General features: G+C 31.9%; 1 protein-coding gene across 1 annotated transcript in view; it reads left to right on the plus strand.

The window, feature by feature from the left end:
* The window catches only part of LOC133656159 (breakpoint cluster region protein-like), a 590,239-nt gene that overhangs the window by 500,793 nt on the left and 64,458 nt on the right, over positions 1–24,988 (plus strand). Inside the window, exons 2-7 of the mRNA XM_062057056.1 lie at positions 4,144–4,328; positions 8,911–9,015; positions 17,591–17,776; positions 20,869–20,976; positions 24,025–24,085; positions 24,193–24,245. Coding sequence (XP_061913040.1) covers positions 4,144–4,328; positions 8,911–9,015; positions 17,591–17,776; positions 20,869–20,976; positions 24,025–24,085; positions 24,193–24,245 — 698 coding nt within the window. The remainder of the gene's footprint in view (positions 1–4,143; positions 4,329–8,910; positions 9,016–17,590; positions 17,777–20,868; positions 20,977–24,024; positions 24,086–24,192; positions 24,246–24,988) is intronic.

The following is a 24,988-nucleotide window of genomic DNA, read 5'->3' on the forward strand; positions in this document are numbered from 1 at the left end:
GGACAATATTATGTTTATAAAAGGGCTGTCAAAATGGACAATATTATGTGTATAAAAGGGCTGTCAAAATGGACAATGTTATGTGTATAAAAGGGCTGTCAAAATGGACAATATTATGTTTATAAAAGGGCTGTCAAAATGGACAATATTATGTGTATAAAAGGGCTGTCAAAATGGACAGTATTATGTGTATAAAAGGGCTGTCAAAATGGACAATATTATGTGTATAAAAGGGCTGTCAAAATGGACAATATTATGTGTATAAAAGGGCTGTCAAAATGGACAATATTATGTTTATAAAAGGGCTGTCAAAATGGAAAATATTATGTGTATAAAAGGGCTGTCAAAATGGACAATATTATGTTTATAAAAGGGCTGTCAAAATGGACAATATTATGTGTATAAAAGGGCTGTCAAAATGGACAATATTATGTTTATAAAAGGGCTGTCAAAATGGACAATATTATGTGTATAAAAGGGCTGTCAAAATGGACAATATTATGTTTATAAAAGGGCTGTCAAAATGGACAATATTATGTGTATAAAAGGGCTGTCAAAATGGACAATATTATGTGTATAAAAGAGCTGTCAAAATGGACAATATTATGTGTATAAAAGGGCTGTCAAAATGGACAATATTATGTTTATAAAAGGGCTGTCAAAATGGACAATATTATGTGTATAAAAGGGCTGTCAAAATGGACAATATTATGTGTATAAAAGGGCTGTCAAAATGGACAATATTATGTGTATAAAAGGGCTGTCAAAATGGACAATATTATGTGTATAAAAGGGCTGTCAAAATGGACAATATTATGTGTATAAAAGAGCTGTCAAAATGGACAATATTATGTGTATAAAAGGGCTGTCAAAATGGACAATATTATGTTTATAAAAGGGCTGTCAAAATGGACAATATTATGTGTATAAAAGGGCTGTCAAAATGGACAATATTATGTGTATAAAAGGGCTGTCAAAATGGACAATATTATGTGTATAAAAGGGCTGTCAAAATGGACAATATTATGTTTATAAAAGGGCTGTCAAAATGGACAATATTATGTGTATAAAAGGGCTGTCAAAATGGACAATATTATGTGTATAAAAGGGCTGTCAAATGGACAATATTATGTTTATAAAAGGGCTGTCAAAATGGACAATATTATGTGTATAAAAGGGCTGTCAAAATGGACAATATTATGTGTATAAAAGGGCTGTCAAAATGGACAATATTATGTTTATAAAAGGGCTGTCAAAATGGACAATATTATGTTTATAAAAGGGCTGTCAAAATGGACAATATTATGTGTATAAAAGGGCTGTCAAAATGGACAATATTATGTTTATAAAAGGGCTGTCAAAATGGACAATATTATGTGTATAAAAGGGCTGTCAAAATGGACAATATTATGTGTATAAAAGGGCTGTCAAAATGGACAATATTATGTGTATAAAAGGGCTGTCAAAATGGACAATATTATGTGTATAAAAGGGCTGTCAAAATGGACAATATTATGTGTATAAAAGGGCTGTCAAAATGGACAATATTATGTTTATAAAAGGGCTGTCAAAATGGACAATATTATGTGTATAAAAGGGCTGTCAAAATGGACAGTATTATGTGTATAAAAGGGCTGTCAAAATGGACAATATTATGTGTATAAAAGGGCTGTCAAAATGGACAATATTATGTGTATAAAAGGGCTGTCAAAATGGACAATATTATGTGTATAAAAGGGCTGTCAAAATGGACAATATTATGTGTATAAAAGGGCTGTCAAATGGACAATATTATGTGTATAAAAGGGCTGTCAAAATGGACAATATTATGTTTATAAAAGGGCTGTCAAAATGGACAATATTATGTGTATAAAAGGGCTGTCAAAATGGACAATATTATGTTTATAAAAGGGCTGTCAAAATGGACAATATTATGTGTATAAAAGGGCTGTCAAAATGGACAATATTATGTGTATAAAAGGGCTGTCAAAATGGACAATATTATGTTTATAAAAGGGCTGTCAAAATGGACAATATTATGTGTATAAAAGGGCTGTCAAAATGGACAATGTTATGTGTATAAAAGGGCTGTCAAAATGGACAATATTATGTTTATAAAAGGGCTGTCAAAATGGACAATATTATGTGTATAAAAGGGCTGTCAAAATGGACAGTATTATGTGTATAAAAGGGCTGTCAAAATGGACAATATTATGTGTATAAAAGGGCTGTCAAAATGGACAATATTATGTGTATAAAAGGGCTGTCAAAATGGACAATATTATGTGTATAAAAGGGCTGTCAAAATGGACAATATTATGTGTATAAAAGGGCTGTCAAAATGGACAATATTATGTGTATAAAAGGGCTGTCAAAATGGACAATATTATGTTTATAAAAGGGCTGTCAAAATGGACAATATTATGTGTATAAAAGGGCTGTCAAAATGGACAATATTATGTTTATAAAAGGGCTGTCAAAATGGACAATATTATGTGTATAAAAGGGCTGTCAAAATGGACAATATTATGTGTATAAAAGGGCTGTCAAAATGGACAATATTATGTTTATAAAAGGGCTGTCAAAATGGACAATATTATGTGTATAAAAGGGCTGTCAAAATGGACAATATTATGTGTTTAAAAGGGCTGTCAAAATGGACAATATTGTGTTCATAAAAGGGCTGTCAAAATGGACAATATTATGTGTATAAAAGGGCTGTCAAAATGGACGATATTATGTGTATAAAAGGGCTGTCAAAATGGACAATATTATGTGTATAAAAGGGCTGTCAAAATGGACAATATTATGTGTATAAAAGGGCTGTCAAAATGGACAATATTATGTTTATAAAAGGGCTGTCAAAATGGACAATATTATGTTTATAAAAGGGCTGTCAAAATGGACAATATTATGTGTATAAAAGGGCTGTCAAAATGGACAATATTATGTGTATAAAAGGGCTGTCAAAATGGACAATATTATGTGTATAAAAGGGCTGTCAAAATGGACAATATTAGGTGTATAAAAGGGCTGTCAAAATGGACAATATTAGGTGTATAAAAGGGCTGTCAAAATGGACAATATTATGTGTATAAAAGGGCTGTCAAAATGGACAATATTATGTGTATAAAAGGGCTGTCAAAATGGACAATATTATGTTTATAAAAGGGCTGTAAAAATGGACAATATTATGTGTATAAAAGGGCTGTCAAAATGGACAATATTATGTGTATAAAAGGGCTGTCAAAATGGACAATATTATGTGTATAAAAGGGCTGTCAAAATGGACAATATTATGTGTATAAAAGGGCTGTCAAAATGGACAATATTATGTGTATAAAAGGGCTGTCAAAATGGACAATATTATGTTTTTAAAAGGGCTGTCAAAATGGACAATATTATGTTTATAAAAGGGCTGTAAAAATGGACAATATTATGTGTATAAAAGGGCTGTCAAAATGGACAATATTATGTTTCTAAAAGGGCTGTCAAAATGGACAATATTATGTTTTTAAAAGGGCTGTCAAAATGGACAATATTATGTGTATAAAAGGGCTGTCAAAATGGAAGTAGTAAGTATTCGCGTGTGATTAATCATGATTAATCCAAATTCCAAAATGTGATTAATCGTGACTAATCCAAACTGCAATAAGGGATTAATTGTGAATTATCCAAATTATAAAATGTGATTTTCATGATTATTCCAAATTCCAACATGTGATTAATCATGACTAATCCAAATTCCAAAATTTGATTAATCAATATTTATTCAAACTCCAATATGTGATTAATCATGAATTATCTAAATTAATAAAATGTGATTTTCATGATTATTCCAAACTCCAAACATTTGACAAGTGTAGTTTATATTATTTTATCATTTGCAAAGTCTGTCTCTTGGACGAATATAATCGTAGTGTCGGAAGAAAATCAACATAAGCAACGTGTCAACATAAACGTGTCGTGCTGTGTTTGTGTTCCACGTATATTTGAACTTCAATAAATGTTGTCCTTTCCAGCGTTCTCTGCGATGAGTCAGCACTTATTAGTGACGCTCGCTTGCCAAAGGTGGTCCTGAAAAGCAAAGCAGTGTTCCTGTCGTATAGAGGATCTTTGACCAGCCTGTTCTTCATCCAACAGACGGCCATTACAGCGGGACTCCGCCCTCTTACGGCTACGACGCCGACCGCGCCGAGGAGCAGCGGCGCCACCACGACATCCTGCCCTACATCGACGACTCGCCCTCGTCCTCGCCGCACCTCAGCTCCAAGAGTCGCAGCAGTCGGGACACGCTCTCCTCGGGATCCATCGAGTCTGCCAAGTCGGTCAGTTTCTGCATCCAACTTCATTCTCCTCCCACTTTATTGTCGTCCAACATTCAACTTTATTGTCGTCCAACGTTCAACTTTACTGTCGTCCAACGTTCAACTTTATTGTCGTCCAACGTTCAACTTTATTGTCGTCCAACGTTCAACTTTATTGTTGTCCAATCTTCAACTCTACTGTCGTCCAACGTTCAACTTTATTGTCGTCCAACATTCAACTTTATTGTCGTCCAACGTTCAACTTTACTGTCGTCCAACGTTCAACTTTATTGTCGTCCAACGTTCAACTTTATTGTCGTCCAACGTTCAACTTTACTGTCGTCGAACGTTCAACTTTACTGTCGTCCAACGTTCAACTTTATTGTCGTCCAACGTTCTACTTTATTGTCGTCCAACGTTCAACTTTATTGTCGTCCAACGTTCAACTTTATTGTCGTCCAACGTTCAACTTTACTGTCGTCCAACGTTCAACTTTACTGTCGTCCAACGTTCAACTTTATTGTCGCCTAACGTTCAACTTTATTGTCGTCCAACGTTCAACTTTACTGTCGTCCAACGTTCAACTTTATTGTCGTCCAACGTTCAACTTTACTGTCGTCCAACGTTCAACTTTATTGTCATCCAACGTTTAACTTTACTGTCGTCCAACGTTCAACTTTACTGTCGTCCAACGTTCAACTTTATTGTCGTCCAACGTTCAACTTTATTGTCATCCAATGTTCAACTCTATTGTCGTCCAACGTTCAACTCTATTGTCGTCCAACGTTCAACTCTATTGTCGTCCAACGTTCAACTTTATTGTCGTCTAACGTTCAACATTATTGTCGTCCAACGTTCAACTTTATTGTCATCCAACGTTCAACTCTATTGTCGTCCAACGTTCAACTCTATTGTCGTCCAACGTTCAACTTTATTGTCGCCCAACGTTCAACTTTATTGTCGCCCAACGTTCAACTTTATTGTCGTCCAACGTTCAATTTTATTGACGTCCAACGTTCAACTTTATGGTCGTCCAACGTTGAACTTTGTCGTCCAACGTTCAATTTTATTGTCGTCCAACGTTCAACTTTGTCGTGCAACGTTCAATTTTATTGTCGTCCAACGTTCAACTTTATTGTCGTCCAACGTTCAACTTTACTGTCGTCCAACGTTCAACTCTGTTGTCGTCCAACGTTCAACTTTATTGTCGTCCAACGTTCAACTTTATTGTCGTCCAACGTTCAACTTTACTGTCGTCTAACGTTCAACTTTATTGTCGTCCAACGTTCAACTTTATTGTCGTCCAACGTTCTACTTTATTGTCGTCCAACGTTCAACTTTATTGTCGTCCAACGTTCAACTTTATTGTCGTCCAACGTTCAACTTTACTGTCGTCCAACGTTCAACTTTACTGTCGTCCAACGTTCAACTTTATTGTCGTACAACGTTCAACTTTATTGTCGTCCAACGTTCAACTTTATTGTCGTCCAACGTTCTACTTTATTGTCGTCCAACGTTCAACTTTATTGTCGTCCAACGTTCAACTTTATTGTAGTCCAACGTTCAACTTTATTGTCGTCCAACATTCTACTTTATTGTCGTCCAACGTTCAACTTTATTGTCGTCCAACGTTCAACTTTGTCATCCAACGTTTAACTTTATTGTCATCCAACGTTTAACTTTATTGTCGTCCAACATTTAACTTTATTGTCATCTTACATTCCTTTTTATTGTCATTCAATGTTCAACTTTATTGTCGTCCAACATTAGACTTCATGTCGGCCAATGTTCAATTTCATTGTCGTCCAACGTTTAACTTTATTGTTGTCCAACGTTCAACTTTATTGTCGTCCAACATTCAACTTCATGTCAGCCAATGTTCAATTTTATTGTCGTCCAACGTTTAACTTAATTGTCGTCCAAAGTTTAATTTTATTGTCGGCCAACGTTCAACTTTATTGTCATCCAACGTTCTACTTTATTGTTGTCCAATATTCAACTCTACTGTCGTCCAACGTTCAATTTTATTGTCATCCAACATTCAACTTTATTGTCGTCCAACTTTTAACTCTATTGTAGTCCAACGTTCAACTCTATTGTCATCCAATGTTCAACTTTATTGTCATCCAAAGTTTAATTGTATAGTCTTCCAACATTCAACTTTATTGTCGTCCAACGTTCAACTTTATTGTCGTCCAATGTTCAACTTTATTGTCATCCAACGTTCAACTTTATTGTCATCCAACGTTCAACTTTATTGTCGTCCAACGTTCAACTTTATTGTCGTCCAATGTTCAACTTTATTGTCGTCCAACGTTCAACTTTATTGTCGTCCAACGTTCAACTTTATTGTCATCCAACGTTCAACTTTATTGTCGTCCAACGTTCAACTGTATTGTTGTCCAACGTTCAACTTTATTGTCGTCCAACATTTGACTTTATTGTCATCTTACATTCCTTTTTATTGTCGTCCAACGTTCAACTTTATTGTCATCCAACGTTTAACTTTATTGTCGTCCAACATTTAACTTTATTGTCATCTTACATTCCTTTTTATTGTCGTCCAATGTTCAACTTTATTGTTGTCCAACATTGAACTTCATGTCGGCCAATGTTCAATTTCATTGTCGTCCAACGTTTAACTTTATTGTTGTCCAACGTTCAACTGTATTGTTGTCCAACGTTCAACTTTATTGTCGTCCAACATTCAACTTCATGTCAGCCAATGTTCAATTTTATTGTCGTCTAACGTTTAATTTTATTGTCATCCAACGTTCTACTTTATTGTAGTCCAATCTTCAACTCTACTGTCGTCCAACATTCAATTTTATTGTCATCCAACATTCAACTTTATTGTCGTCCAACGTTTAACTCTATTGTAGTCCAACGTTCAACTTTATTGTCATTCAAAGTTTAATTGTATAGTCTTCCAACATTCAACTTTGTTGTCGTCCAACATTCAACTTCATGTCATCCAATGTTCAATTTTATTGTCTTCCAATGTTCAACTTTATTGTCATCCAACGTTTAATTTTATAGTCGTCCAACGTTCAACTATATTGTCGTCCAACGTTCAACTCTATTGTCATCCAACATTCAACTTTATTGTCGTCCAACGTTCAACTATATTGTCGTCCAACGTTCAACTCTATTGTCGTCCAACGTTCAACTTTATTGTCGTCTAACATTCAACTTCATGTCATCCAATGTTCAATTTTATTGTCTTCCAATGTTCAACTTTATTGTCATCCAACGTTTAATTTTATAGTCGTCCAACGTTCAACTATATTGTCGTCCAACGTTCAACTCTATTGTCATCCAACATTCAACTTTATTGTCGTCCAACGTTCAACTATATTGTCGTCCAACGTTCAACTCTACTGTCGTCCTACGTTCAACTTTATTGTCGTCCAACGTTCAACTTTATTGTCGTCCAACATTCAACTTTATTGTCGTCCAACGTTCAACTTTATTGTTGTCCAACATTCAACTTCATGTCATCCAATGTTCAATTTTATTGTCATCCAACATTCAACTTTATTGTCGTCCAACATTTAACTTTATTGTCATCTTACGTTCCTTTTTATTGTCGTCCAATGTTCAACTTTATTGTCGTCCAACGTTCAACTTTATTGTCGTCCAACATTCAACTTTATTGTCGTCCAACGTTCAACTTTATTGTCGTCCAACATTCAACTTCATGTCATCCAATGTTCAATTTTATTATCATCCAACGTTCAACTTTATTGTCGTCCAACGTTTAACTTTATTGTCGTCCAACATTTAACTTTATTGTCATCTTACGTTCCTTTTTATTGTCGTCCAATGTTCAACTTTATTGTCGTACAACATTCAACTTTATTGTCGTCCAACGTTCAACTTTATTGTCGTCCAACATTCAGCATCATGTCATCCAATGTTCAATTTTATTATCATCCAACGTTCAACTTTATTGTCGTCCAACGTTTAACTTTATTGTCGTCCAACATTTAACTTTATTGTCATCTTACGTTCCTTTTTATTGTCGTCCAATGTACAACTACTACACTACTGTATTTTAATGTTGTCATTATGGTGGTACTTAATGAATACTTAGGCCTACTACGCTACTGTATTATAATGTTGTCATTATGGTGGTACTTGATGAATACTTAGGTCTACTATGTTAGACAACATATTTGGTCATACTGTGACTGGAAATACTTTTCATGTGTGTGCGTGTGTGTGTGTGTGTGTGTGTGTGTGTGTGTGTGTGTGTGTGTGTGTGTGTGTGTGTGTGTGTGTGTGTGTGTGTGTGTGTGTGTGTGTGTGTGTGTGTGTGTGTGTGTGCGTCTGTGCGTGTGTGTGTGTGTGTGTGTTATTATTAGTAGACTAACCTCCACTGGAACATTGTGCTTGTCTGCAGTTGATGTTGATGTTGAGTCAAACCTTATTGAACATTGTTTTGTCATCTTAAAGAACATTCTAGTATTTCATATAAATATTTTCATGTAAGTAATTCACATAAATAATTTCATGTGAGTATTTCACAAGAATATTTTCATGTAAATATTGCAATGTGATATTTCAACATGAAGTCAGTGTTTGTTCATGTTGGTTGCAGACGGAATGTGAGCTGGAGAAAGGTCTGGAAATGAGGAAGTGGGTTCTGTCTGGGATCTTGGCCAGCGAAGAAACATACCTCAGTCACCTGGAGGCGCTGCTGCTGGTCAGCACACACACACACACACACGCACGCGCACACGCACACACACACACACACACACGCGCTCACACACACACACACACGTACACACACACATACACACACCCACACACACACGCACACACACACACACACACATACACACACACACACGTACACACACACATACACACACACACGCACACACACATACACACACACACACACACACACACATACACACACACATTTCTTTAATGGTTCGTCCCCCATCCAATGTGGAATTATTTTTAAACTATATCCGTAAAACATTTTTCAATAATAACTTATTATTAACCCTAAACCTACTCAAAAACTACAATACAATAATAACTTGTTATTAAACCTAACCCTACTCAATAACTACAATACAATAATAACTTAATAACTACAATACAATAATAACTTGTTATTAAACCTAACCCTACTCAATAACTACAATACAATAATAACTTAATAACTACAATACAATAATAACTTGTTATTAACCCTAACCCTACTCAATAACTACAATACAATAATAACTTAATAACTACAATACAATAATAACTTGTTATTAAACCTAACCCTACTCAATAACTACAATACAATAATAACTTAATAACTACAATACAATAATAACTTGTTATTAAACCTAACCCTACTCAATAACTACAATACAATAATAACTTAATAACTACAATATAATAATAACTTGTTATTAACCCTAACCCTACTCAATAACTACAATACAATAATAACTACAATACAATAATAACTTGTTATTAACCCTAACCCTACTCAATAACTACAATACAATAATAACTTAATAACTACAATACAATAATAACTTATTATTAACCCTAACCCTACTCAATAACTACAATACAATAATAACTTAATAACTACAATACAATAATAACTTGTTATTAACCCTAACCCTACTCAATAACTACAATACAATAATAACTTAATAACTACAATACAATAATAACTTGTTATTAACCCTAACCCTACTCAATAACTACAATACAATAATAACTTAATAACTACAATACAATAATAACTTGTTATTAACCCTAACCCTACTCAATAACTACAATACAATAACAACTTAATAACTAAAATACAATAATAACTTGTTATTAACCCTACTCAATAACTACAATACAATAATAACTACAATACAATAATAACTTGTTATTAACCCTAACCCTACTCAATAACTACAATACAATAATAACTTAATAACTACAATACAATAATAACTTATTATTAACCCTAACCCTACTCAATAACTACAATACAATAATAACTTAATAACTACAATACAATAATAACTTGTTATTAACCCTAACCCTACTCAATAACTACAATACAATAATAACTTAATAACTACAATACAATAATAACTTGTTATTAAACCTAACCCTACTCAATAACTACAATACAATAATAACTTAATAACTACAATACAAGAATAATTTGTTATTAACCCTAACCCTACTCAATAACTACAATACAATAATAACTTAATAACTACAATACAATAATAACTTGTTATTAACCCTAACCCTACTCAATAACTACAATACAATAATAACTTAATAACTACAATACAATAATAACTTGTTATTAACCCTAACCCTACTCAATAACTACAATACAATAATAACTTAATAACTACAATACAATAATAACTTGTTATTAACCCTAACCCTACTCAATAACTACAATAAAATAATAACTATAATACAATAATAACTTAATAACTACAATACAATAATAACTACAATACAATAATAACTTAACTACAATACAATAATAACTACAATACAATAATAACTTAATAACTACAATACAATAATAACTTATTATTAACCCTAACCCTACTCAATAACTACAATACAATAATAACTATAATACAATAATAATTTAATAACTACAACACAATAATAACTATAATACAATAATAACTTAATAACTACAATACAATAATAACTACAATACAATAATAACTTATTATTAACCCTAACCCTACTCAATAAATACAATACAATAATAACTACAATACAATAATAACTTAATAACTACAATACAACAATAACTACAATACAATAATATTGTAGATATTTGTCATCTAGATATTTTATAATCTAGATCTTTATCATCTAGATTTTATAATCTACATCTTTATAATCTAGACCTTTATAATCTAGATTTTAATAATCTAGATCTTTTTCATCTAGACCGTTATTATCTAGATCTTTATCATCTAGATATTTATAATCTAGCTCTTTATAATCTAGATTTTAATAATCTTCATCTTTATAATCTTCATCTTTATAATCTAGACCTTTATAATCTAGATTTTAATAATCTATATATTTATCATCTAGATATTTATAATCTAGATCTTTATCATCTAGATCTTTATAATCTACATATTTATCATCTAGACCTTTATAATATAGATTTGAATAATCTACATATTTATCATCTAGACTTTTATAATCTAGATTTTAATAATCTAGATATGTATCATCTAGATCTGTATAATCTAGATTTGTATCATCTAGATATTTATCATCTACATTTTTATAATGTAGCTCTTTATAATTTAGATTGTAATAATCTATATATTTATCATCTAGATATTTATAATCTAGATCTTTATCATTTAGATCTTTTATAATCTAGATATTTATCATCTAGATCTTTATAATCTACATATTTATCATCTAGACCTTTATAATGTAGATTTTAATAATCTATATATTTATCATGTAAATATTTATAATCTAGATCTTTATCATTTAGATCTTTATAATCTACATATGTATCATCTAGACCAGGGGTCGGCAACCTTTACCACTCAAAGAGCCATTTTGGCAAGTTTCACAAATTAAAGAAAATAATGGGAGCCACAAAAAAAAATTCAAAATTTAAAATGAAAAACACCGCATACAAAGCTTAAATGCTTTGTGCTATGTTAACCAGGGGTCTCAGACACACGCACCGCAAGCACTTTAATGTGGAAATTTGATGTTAGTGCGGCCCGCGAGTTTTGAATGTATGGCGCTTGATCGGGACATACTTGCCAATCCTCTCATTTTTTCCGGGAGACTCCCGAATATCAGGGCGTGATGGCATTGCTTTTGGCGCCCTCTACAGTCTGCCCAAACAGTATACCTGCTCGGCCACGTGTAGAATGCAGTTTCAGCTTGCTCACGTAAGTGACAGCAAGGCGTACTAGGTCAGCAGCCACACAGCTTACACTGACGGTATAGCCGTATAAAACAACTTTAACACTGTTATGTTACAAATATGCGCCACACTTTGAACCCACACCAAAAAAGAATGACAAACACATTTCTGGAGAACATCTGCACTGTAACACAACATAAACACAACACAACCAATACCCAGAACCCCATGCAGCCCTAACTCTTCCGCTCAACCAACGCACGGAGGGGGGGGGGGTTGATGTGTGGGGGGATTTGGTGGTAGCGGGGGTGTATAATCTAGACCGGAAGAGTTAGGGCTGCATGGGATTCTGGGTATTGGTTGTGTTGTGTTTATGTTGTGTTACGGTGGGATGTTCTCCAGAAATGTGTTTTTCATTCTTTTTTGGTGTGGGTTCACAGTGTGGCGCATATTTGTAACGTAACAGTGTTAAAGTTGTTTTATACGGCTACCGTCAGTGTAAGCTGTGTGGTTGATGACTAAGTATGCTTTGCTGTCTCCTATGTGCAAGTAAAAGCTACATTCAATATGTGGCTGGGCTGGCACGCTGTTTGTAAATGCTATAGAGAACAAATACTACAGGGCAATCAGGGCACTCCCTTAATTTAGTAATTAGAGTGAAAATAGGATTATATTTTCTCTGGGAGTTATCTAGGAGGGGCACTGAGATTAGGGATGGGCGATACCACACTTTTAGGATTCGATACGATACCGATACTTTTTCTTGCATTTTCATCGATACCGATACCATTATTTTCTTATTGGCAATTTTTGTCAGTCAAAAATATTATTACTATTATTATTTAAGACATATCACAAGACAAATACAGACCATTTACACCACATGTATTATGGTCAATATATAATAAAAGTAAAATTAAAATAAATAACATAAATAGGAAAAATAAATTAAATAGTATATATAATATTAATTATATATTATATATAATAATAATTACATATTAAGGCTTTCCAAATAACTGTCAAATCCGAATCGCAAGAAGCTGCAGTTATTTTTTAAAGTTTGTGATATAATTAGCAATTAATGAAATATGAAATAGGCTAATGTTTTCGAAATGTAAGAAATCATGTTACAGATTAAAACCAAAATCACATTCAATCATATATTTCAAGATTTTCTTGGAAAAAAATAAAACTGTAATGCAAAGATGAAGAATCTCCAAATTGTATCTCTTTCTTATCTTGTTTTAAATACTCAAGCAATTTTCAACTAACAGTAAATTCCCCTGTGTGGAAATTATTTGAATTTAGGATAATCATTTAAACAAAAATATTCAGTAAAAAAATAAAATAAACAATGCCTGACACTGGATATGCCTGGCTGCATCGCTGTCGGCTGGCTGTGTGTGTGTTGCACGTGGACGACGCTCATTCGCTGTCTCCTGTCACGTGACTGGGCCAGCTCTATACTCTGCCAGGTACAGGGGTGTCCCAGCACATAGTAAGTTAAGTAAGTCATCAAAAACATCTGAAAGTGATGCTTGCACCCTCCACACGCCGTTTTTTGGTTTATATCGATACTTTTTTCAGAAAAGTGATGCCAAATGAGTAGCGTGTGAGTATCGATATATGGATACCACAGGATCGATACGCACATCCCTAACTGAGATCCATAAATCTCCTGAGAAAATCGGTAAGTATGCAGCTGAGCCGCATCAGAGTGGTCAAAGAGCCGCATGCGACTCCGGAGCCGCGGGTTGCCGACCCCTGATCTAGACCTTATAATGTAGATTTTAATAATCTACATACTTATCATATAGATTGTTATAATCTAGATTTTAATAATCTAGATATGTATCATCTAGATCTGTATAATCTAGACCTTTATTATCTAGATCTTTGTCATCTAGATATTTATCATCTAGATTTTTATAATGTAGCTCTTTATAATCTAGATTTTAATAATCTATATATTTATCATCTAGATATTTATAATCTAAATCTTTATCATTTAGATCTTTTATAATCTAGATCTTTATCATCTAGATCTTTATAATCTACATATTTATCATCTAGACCAGGGGTGGGCAATTAATTTTTACCAAGGGCCGCATGAGCAACCCGAGCACTGCTGGAGGGCCACATCGACAATATTTCAATTAAATTTTGCTTAAATTATTTTTGATATACCGTAAGATCAAAAATAATAATATTTTTATTTAACCTAACTTATCTTTATACAAAAGCAGATGACTTTTGATGGTTTTATTTTTAACACTTTCTTACACAACACTTCCTGATGTATAATACCAAGCAAAAATTTCAATGTCTGTCACTTTATCCTGCATCCTCTTTGTTGTGAACGTAGCACGCCTGTAAAGTGATTGGCGAAGAAGGAGGAAGCGTTGCTGTTGCGTAAATGAGGAGTGAGGATGGACGTGCGTGTGGAAAGAACGAGATAAGTTGAGCTGTGTTAGTATAGCTTGCTTAATAAAAGTTTAAAAAGAGCGTCAGACTTGGTGTGCACTTCTTCTGGACGCTACAATTGATGTCAGAAGTGGGATGAAATGCCTCCCAGTTTGCCTTGCCATCAAACCTGGGAGTCTTCATTGAGGGCGGAATTCCCCCATGGCAAGCAGCATGAGCTGCACCTGTAGACACTGCCTCTCTCCTTCCTTTCTCTCTCTCTCTCTCTCTCTCTCTCTCTCTCTCTCTCTCTCTCTCTCTGTGGCGAGCTCCTCACGTGGCACGTACCTCTTGATGACGTAGCAGGCTGCGCACATAATTAAGCAGTACAGTATGCGCTAAGTCTTACTTCTGACATCAATTGTAGCGTCCAGAAGTGCACACCAAGTCTGACGCTCTTTTTAAACTTATATTGAGCAAGCTATACTAACACAGCTCAACTTATCTCGTTCCTTCCACACGCACATATCCTCACTCCTCATTTACGCAACTCAAGAACACAACATCAACTTCAGCAGGTCGTTACACTATATTCTTTAAACACAGCAACATGTGTACTACAAATTAAGCACACGGCTTTACCTTTACTTGGCAGTCCATGTCTTGTTGAAAACACGCCATTCGTCATCACCTTTTCTTTTTTTAGCGTCTCGGGGATAACCGGGCGGACCGCCCATAAATAACACTTTTCAAAATAAAAGCAGTACAGTTGTATTGAACGCAGGACATAGATGGTTTTTTTAATTTATTTCGTAATTTGTGATTGCCGCTGCGCGCACGAGAATACGTCCACACGGAAGTCATACAAATAACGCTTTTCAAAACAAAAGCAGCACCGTTGTATTGCACACTCGAGATAGATACTTTTTAAAATGTATTTTGTAATTTATGATTGGCCTCACGCGGGCCGGACAGGGACGTACAAAGGGCCGGATGCGGCCCGCGGGCCGCAGAATGCCCAGGTCTGATCTAGACCTTTATAATGTAGATTTTAATAATCTACGTACTTATCATCTAGACTTTTATAATCTAGATTTTAATAATCTAGATATGTATCATCTAGATCTGTATAATCTAGACCTTTATTATCTAGATCTTTATCATCTGGATATTTATAATGCAGCTCTTTATAATCTAGGTTTTAATAATCTAGATCTTTATAATCTAGATCTTAATCATCTAGATCTTTTATAATCTACATCTTTATAATCTAGATCTTTATAATCTACATCTTTATCATCTAGACCAGGGGTCGGCAACCCAAAATGTTGAAAGAGCCATATTGGACCACAAATACAAAAACAAAGCTGTCTGGAGCCGCAAAAAATTAAAAGCCATATTTACATGTGTCATGAGATATACATTTAATTAAGAGGACTTAAAGGAAACTAAATGAGCTCAAATATAGCTACAAATGAGGCATAATGATGCAATATGTACATATCGCTAGCCTAAATAGCATGTTAGCATCGATTAGCTTGCAGTCATGCAGTGAGCAAATATGTCTGATTAGCACTCCACACAAGTCAATAACATCAACAAAACTCACCTTTGTGTATTCACGCACAACGTTAAAAGCTTGGTGGACAAAATGAGACAGAAAAAGAAGTGGCATAAAACACGTCCTAGAAAGTCGGAGAAAGTTATACATGGAAACAAACTATACGGTGAGTTCAAGGACCGCCAAAATTAGTAGGACAAAACGGCGCTCGCCAAATACTCGAATCAGTGAAGCATGTTTAATATAAACAGTGTGATTTATAACAATTGGGGAGGTTTGTGTCATGTTTGTCCTCCTACAGAAACCATAGTAAAACAAAAAAATAGATTTTTTTCCCCTCATCTTTTTCCATTCTTCATACATTTTTGAAAAATCTCCAGAGAGCCACTAGGGCGGCGCTAAAGAGCCGCATGCGGCTCTAGAGCCGCGGGTTGCCGACCCCCGATCTAGACATTTATAATGTAGATTTTAATAATAAAGATCTTTATAATCTAGACCATTTATCATCTAGACTAGGAATGTCCGATAATATCGGCCTGCCGATATTATCGGACATCCCTATATCGGCCTGCCGATATTATGGGCCGATAAATGCGTTAAAATGTAATATCGGAAATTATCGGTATCGTTTTTTTTATTATCGGTATCGTTTTTTTTGTTTTTGTTTGTTTGTTGGTTTTTTTAATTAAATCAACATAAAAAACACAAGATACACTTACAATTAATGCACCAACCCAAAAAACCTCCCTCCTCATTCACACAAAAGGGTTGTTTCTTTCTGTTATTAATATTCTGGTTCCTACATTATATATCAATATATATCAATACAGTCTGCAGGGATACAGTCCGTAAGCACACATGATTGTGCGTGCTGCTGGTCCACTAATAGTACTAACCTTTAACAGTTAATGTTACTCATTTTCATTAATTACTAGTTTCTATGTAACTGTTTTTATATTGTTTTACTTTCTTTTTTATTCAAGAAAATGTTTTTAATTTATTTATCTTATTTTATTTTATATATTTTTTTTAAAAGTACCTTATCTTCACCATACCTGGTTCTCCAAATTAGACATAATAATGTGTTAATTCCACAACTGTATATATCGGTTGATATCGGTATCGGTTGATATCGGTATCTGTAATTAAAGAGTTGGACAATATCGGAATATCGGATATCGGCAAAAAGCCATTATCGGACATCCCTAATCTAGACCTTTATAATGTAGATCTTTATCATCTAGATCTTTATAATATACACATTTATCATCTAGACCTTTATAATGTAGATCTTAATAATGTAGATCTTCATCATCTAGATCTTTCTTCACAAAAGCAGCAGGGTGAAGTTTTGGCTCCAAGTCATGTTTGGGGTTTTGAACTCTGGACTTTGTGTCTCCTGCTCAGCCCATGAAACCCCTGAAGGCGGCGGCCACAACGTCCCAGCCGGTCTTGTCTCCGGCCCAGATAGAAACCATCTTCTTCAAGGTGCCAGAACTCTACGAGGTCCACAAGGACTTCTATGACGGACTGCTCCCCCGTGTCCAGCACTGGACTCACCAGCAGAGGGTGGGAGACCTCTTCCAGAAACTGGTGAGCGCAACTTGGTATGCGTGTGTGAATATTTGTGTATGTGTGTGTGTTTGTGTGTGTGTGTGTGTGTGTGTGTGTGTGTGTGTGCGTGTGTGTTTGTGTGTGTGTGTGTGTGTGTGTGTGCGTGTAAACGTGTGTATGTGTGTGTGTGTGTGTGTGTGCGTGCGTACGTGTGTGTGTGTGTGTGTACGTTTTAGTTCAAATGATTTGAACTAAAATGATTTGAACTAAAATGATTTGTACTAAAATCATTGGTCTAAAATCATTTGTACTAAAATGATTTAATTTAAAATTATTTGTACTCAAATTATTTGCACTAAACTGATTTCTACTAAAATTATATCAACTAAAATTTGTACTATAATGATTTGTACAGAAATGTTTTGTACTATAATTATTTGTACTAAAGATTTGTTCTAAAATGATTTGAACTAAAATGGTTTGTACTAAAATGATTTGTACTAAAATGGTTTGTACTAAAATGATTTGTACTAAAATGGTTTGTACTAAAATGATTTGTACTAAAATGGTTTGAACTAAAATGATTAGTACTAAAATGATTCGTACTAAAATGATTTGTACTAAAATGATTTGTACTATAATTATTTGTACTAAAATGGTTTGAACTAAAATGATTCATACTAAAATCATTGGGCTAAAAATGTTTGTACCAAAATGATTTGTTCTAAAAGGATTTGTACTAAAATGATTTTTTTTTAAATGATTTGTACTAAAAATGATTTGTTCTAAAATGATTTGTATTAAAATGATTTGTGCTAAAATGATTTGAACTATAATTATTTGTACTAAAATGGTTTGAACTAAAATGATTTGTACTAAAATCATTGGTCTAAAATGATTTGTACTAAAATGATTAGTACTAAACTGATTTGTTCTAAAAGGATTTGTACTAAAATGATTTTTTTTTAAATGATTTGTACTAAACTGATTTGTTCTAAAAGGATTTGTACTAAAATGATTTTTTTTTTTAAATGATTTGTACTAAAAATGATTTGAACCAAAATGATTTGTACTAAAATTGTTTGAACTAGAATGGTTTGAACTAAAAGGATTTGTACTAAAATTATTTGTACTAGAATGGTTTGAACTAAAAGGATTTGTACTAAACTGATTTGTACTGAAATGGTTTGAACTAAAATGATTAGTACTAAAAGGATTTCTACTAAAATGATTTGTGCTAAAATTATTTGTACTAAAATCATTGGTCTAAAATGATTTGTACTAAAATGATTTGTACTAAGCTGATTTGTTCTAAAAGGATTTGTATTGTAATGATTTTTACTAAAATGATTTGAACTAAAATGATTTGAACTAAAATGATTTGAACTAAAATGATTTGTACTAAAATGGTTTGAACTAGAATGGTTTGAACTAAAAGGATTTGTACTAAAATTATTTGTAATAGAATGGTTTGAACTAAAAAGATTTGTACTAAACTGATTTGTACTGAAATGGTTTGAACTAAAATGATTAGTACTAAAAGGATTTCTACTAAAATTATTTGTGCTAAAATTATTTGTACTAAAATCATTGGTCTAAAATGATTTGTACTAAAATGATTTGTACTAAGCTGATTTGTTCTAAAAGGATTTGTATTGTAATGATTTTTACTAAAATGATTTGAACTAAAATGATTTGAACTAAAATGATTTGAACTAAAATGATTTGTACTAAAATGGTTTGAACTAGAATGGTTTGAACTAAAAGGATTTGTACTAAAATTATTTGTACTAGAATGGTTTGAACTAAAAGGATTTGTACTAAACTGATTTGTACTGAAATGGTTTGAACTAAAATGATTAGTACTAAAAGGATTTCTACTAAAATGATTTGTGCTAAAATTATTTGTACTAAAATCATTGGTTTAAAATGATTTGTACTAAAATTATTAATATTACAATTGTGTGTACTAAAATTATTTGTACTAAAATTATTTGTACTAAACAGATTTGTACTAAAATTATTTGTCCTAAAATGATTTGTCCTAAAATTATTTGTCCTAAAATTATTTGTACTAAAATGATTTGTACTAAAAATTATTTGTTCTAAAATCATTTGTACTGAAATCATTTGTACTAAAATAATTTGTATTAAAATGATTTGTTCTAAAATGATTTGTACTAAAATGAGTTGTACTAAAATGATTTGGACTAAAATTATTTGTTCTAAAATCATTTGTACTGAAATAATTTGTACTAAAATAATTTGTATTAAAATGATTTGTACTAAAATGATTTGTTCTAAAAGTATTTGTACTAAAATGATTTGTACTAAAATGACTTTAAAAAATAATTTGTACTAAAATGAGTTGTACTAAAATTATTTGTACTAAAGTGATTTGTTCTAAAATCATTTGTAATGAAATCCATCCATCCATTTTCTACCGCTTGTCCCTTTCGGGGTCGCGGGGGGTGCTGGAGCCTATCTCAGCTGCATTCTGGCGGAAGGCGGGGTACACCCTGGACAAGTCGCCACCTCATCACAGGGCCAACACAGATAGACAGACAACATTCACACTCACATTCACACGCGAGGGCCAATTTAGTGTTGCCAATCAACCTATCCCCAGGTGCACTGAAATCATTTGTACTAAAATGATTTGTTCTAAAATGATTTGTTCTAAAATTATTTGTACTAAAATGACTTTAAAAAATATTTGTACTAAAATTATTTGTACTAAAATTATTATTACTAAAATTATTTGTTCTAAAATTATTTGTTCTTCATTGGATTCATTAAAAATGTTTATTGTATGAATCAAAGTCAACATTTTGTTTATTACCGGAATAAAACATTTATTGCAGGAATAAAAAGTTGTTGTGGTATGAATAAAAAGTGTTTATTGTATGAATAAAAAGTGTTTATTGCATGAATAAAAAGTTGTTGTGGTGTGTATAAAAAGTGTTTATTGGATTGATAAAAAAATGGTGTATTTCAATAATAAAAAGTGTTTGTGGTATGAATAAAAAGTGTTGTTGAATGAATAAAAAGTTTATTGTGTGTGTAAAAAGTGGATTGATGAAAAAGTGTTTGTGTTGTGAGTAAAAAGTGTTTGACCTGGTGTGTTGCAGGCCAGCCAGCTGGGCGTGTACCGAGCGTTTGTGGACAACTACGAGCTGGCGGTGGACACGGCAGAGAAATGTTGTCACGCCAACACCCAGTTTGCAGAAATATCAGAGGTACTCATAAACACCTTCTCATATTCATGTATTCATACACTTTGCTTATTTCATATACAGTCATTCATTTTGCTTTTGTTTTTTCATGTATTCATACGTTTTTGCTTTATTCATGGAATCATACACTTTGTTTTATTCATGTAGTCATACACTTTGCTTCATTCATGTATTCATACACTTTGTTTTTTCATGTATTCATAGGTTTTTGCTTTATTCATGTATTCATACACTTAGTTTTATTCTTGTATTCACACACTTTGTTTTATTCATGTATTCATACACTTTGTTTTTTCACGTATTCATTCACTTTTCTTTATTCATGTATTCATACATTTTGCTTTATTCATGTATACATACGTTTTTGCTTTATTCATACACTTAGTTTTTTCATGTATTCATACACTTTGTTTTTTCATGTATTCATAGGTTTTTGCTTTATTCATATATTCATACACTTTGCTTTATTCATGTATTCATACAGTTTGTTTGATTCTTGTATACATACAATTTGTTTTTTGACATATTCATTCACTTTGCTTTATTCATGTAATCATACACTTTGTTTTATTCATGTAGTCATACACTTTGCTTTATTCATGTATTGATACACTTAGTTTTTTCATGTATTCATAGGTTTTTGCATTATTTATGTATTCATACACTTTGTTTTATTCTTGTATTCACACACTTTGTTTTATTAATGTATTCATACACTGTTTTTTCACATATTAATTCACGTTGCTTTATTCATGTATTCATACACTTTGCTTTATTCATGTATACATACGTTTTTGCTTTATTCATACACTTAGTTTTTTCACGTATTCATGTTTTTGCTATATTCATATATTCATACTTAGTTTTTTCATGCATTCATACGTTTTTGCTTTATTCATGTATTCATACATGCTGCTTCATGTAGTTCCTAGACACAATCAGACATAGACAGTTGAGTAAATTTGACACATCATTTTCATCTGCATAAAACATGCACACTAATTTTCAAATCAATAATTACAAATCAAACATTACAAATCAATAATTACACCAATTGTTCCAAATCAATAATTACCAATCAACAATTACAAATCAATAATCACATCATTAATTACATAATCAATAATTACAAATCAATAAATACAAATCAACAATTATAAATCAATATTTACAAATCAATAGTTATAAATCAATCATTATAAATCAATAAATACAAATTCAAAATTACATCATTAATTACAAATCAGTAAATAAAAGTCGACGAATCAATAAATACGATGCCATATTATTTAGCTGTAACCATTATTACGATGTGATCATTAATACGATGTTACATTATTAAGATGTAGCCATTAATACGATGTCATCAATAATAGGATGTCACATTATTAAGATGTCACCAATAATGTGATGTAACCATTAATACGATGTAATCATTAATACGATGTTACATTATCAAGATGTAACTATTAATACGATGTCATCAATAATGGGATGTTACATTATTCAGATCTAACCATAACACAATGTAACCATTAATACGATGTAACCATTATTACAATGTAAGCATTCATACAATGTTACATTATTAAGATGTAATCATTAATACGATGTCATCAATAATAGGATGTCATATTATTAAGATGTCTCCAATAACGTGATGTAACCATTAATACGATGTAATCATTAATACGACGTAATCATTAATATGATGTTACATTATAAAGATGTAACCATTAACGTGATGTAACCATTAATACGATGTAATCATTAATACGATGTTACATTATTAAGATGTAACTATTAATACGATGTCATCAGTAATAGGATGTTACATTATTCAGATCTAACCATAACACAATGTAACCATTAATATGATGCCACATTATTAAGATGTAACCATTATTACGATGTAATCATTAATACGATGTTACATTATGAAGATGTAACCATTAATACGATGTCATCAATAATATGATGTCACATTATTAAGATGTAACCATTAATACGATGTAACCATTAATACGATGCCACATTATTAAGATGTAACCATTATTACGATGTAATCAATAATACGATGTTACATTATTAAGATGTAACCATTAATATGATGTCATCAATAATATGATGTCACATTATTAAGATGTCACCAATAACGTGATGTAACCATTAATACGATGTAATCATTACTACGATGTTACATTATTAAGAAGTAACCTTTAATACGATATCATAAATAATATGATGTCACACTATTAAGATGTCACCAATAACGTGATGTAACCATTAATACGATATAATCATTAATACGATGTTACATTATTAAGATGTAACTATTAATACGATGTCATCAATAATAGGATGTTACATTATTCAGATCTAACCATAACACAATGTAACCATTAATACGATGTAACCATTAATACGATGTTACATTATTAAAATGTAACCATTATCACGATGTAATCTTTAATACGATGTTACATTATTAAGCTGTAACCATTAACACGATGTAACCATTGATACGATGTTACATTATTAAGATGTAACCATTAAAACGATGTAACCATTAATAAGATGCCACATTATTAAGATGTAACCATTATTACGATGTAGTCATTAATACGATGTTACATTTTTAAGATGTAACCAATATTACGATGTAATCTTTAATACGATGTTACATTATTAAGATGTAACCATTAATACGATGTTACATTATTAAGATGTAACCATTAATACGATGTAACCATTAATAAGATGCCACATTATTAAGATGTTACCGTTATTACGATGTAATCATTAATACGATGTTACATTATTAAGATGTAACCATTATTACGATGTAATCATTAATACGATTTTACATTATTAAGATGTAACCATTAATACGATGTAATCATTAATACGATGTTACGTTATTAAGATGTAACCATTAATAGGATGTAATCAATAATTATTGACATGATGGTTTCTGGGTCTTTCAAAGCGCGTGTTTGGTCATCTTGCACGTTTGTTAACGCACACTTTGATCTTGACTCCGCCCATCAGAACCTGAAGGTCCGAAGTCCCAAAGACTGCAAGGAGCCCACGGCCAAGAACTCCCTGGAGGGTGAGTCTCCTTGGAGAGGAAGGTTTCTTCTTCTTCTTCTTCTTCTTCTTCTTCTTCTTCTTCTTCTCAAGTCTCTTCAACTTGCTTCTGCCTTCTTTTTTCGCCAGCCTTGCTGTACAAGCCAGTGGACCGAGTCACACGCAGCACGCTGGTGCTCCACGTACGTCCTCCTCACTCACTCATCCATCCATCACATCATTTACTCACTAATTATTCAAATGTAATAATATACTCACTAACATTTAAAATGTAATAATATACTCACTAACTTTTAAAATTTAATAATATACTCAGTAATAATTAAAATGTAATAAATTACTCAGTATTAATTAAAATATAATAAATTACTCATTAATAATTAAAAATTAAATAATGTACTGTGTAATAATGAAAATGTAATAAATGACTCACTTATAATTAAAAATAAGTAGTTTACTCACTAAAAATTACATGAATAATTTACTCACATATATTTCCAATTAAATAATTTACTCACTAATATTTAAAATTAAATAATTGACTTACAAATAATTAAAGTTAAATCATTTACCCACTAATAATTAAAATGTAAAGATTTACTCAAAATATTTAAAATAAAATAATTTACTCACTAATAATTGAAATAAAATAATTTTGTCAGTAATAATTAAAATGTAATAAAGTACTCACTAACAATATGAATTAAATAATCTAATCACTAATATTTAAAATGAGATAATTTACTCACAAATAATTACATTTAAACGCTTTACTCACTAATAATTAAAATATTGTAATATACTCACTGACATTATAAATTATATAATAAATTATATAATAAAAGATGTGTTTATTATATAATTAATTATATAATAAATTACTTAGTATTAATTAAAATGTAATAAATTACTCATTCATAATTTA

Source organism: Entelurus aequoreus, linkage group LG08, assembly GCF_033978785.1.
Source record: "Entelurus aequoreus isolate RoL-2023_Sb linkage group LG08, RoL_Eaeq_v1.1, whole genome shotgun sequence".
Classification (NCBI taxonomy): domain Eukaryota; kingdom Metazoa; phylum Chordata; class Actinopteri; order Syngnathiformes; family Syngnathidae; genus Entelurus; species Entelurus aequoreus.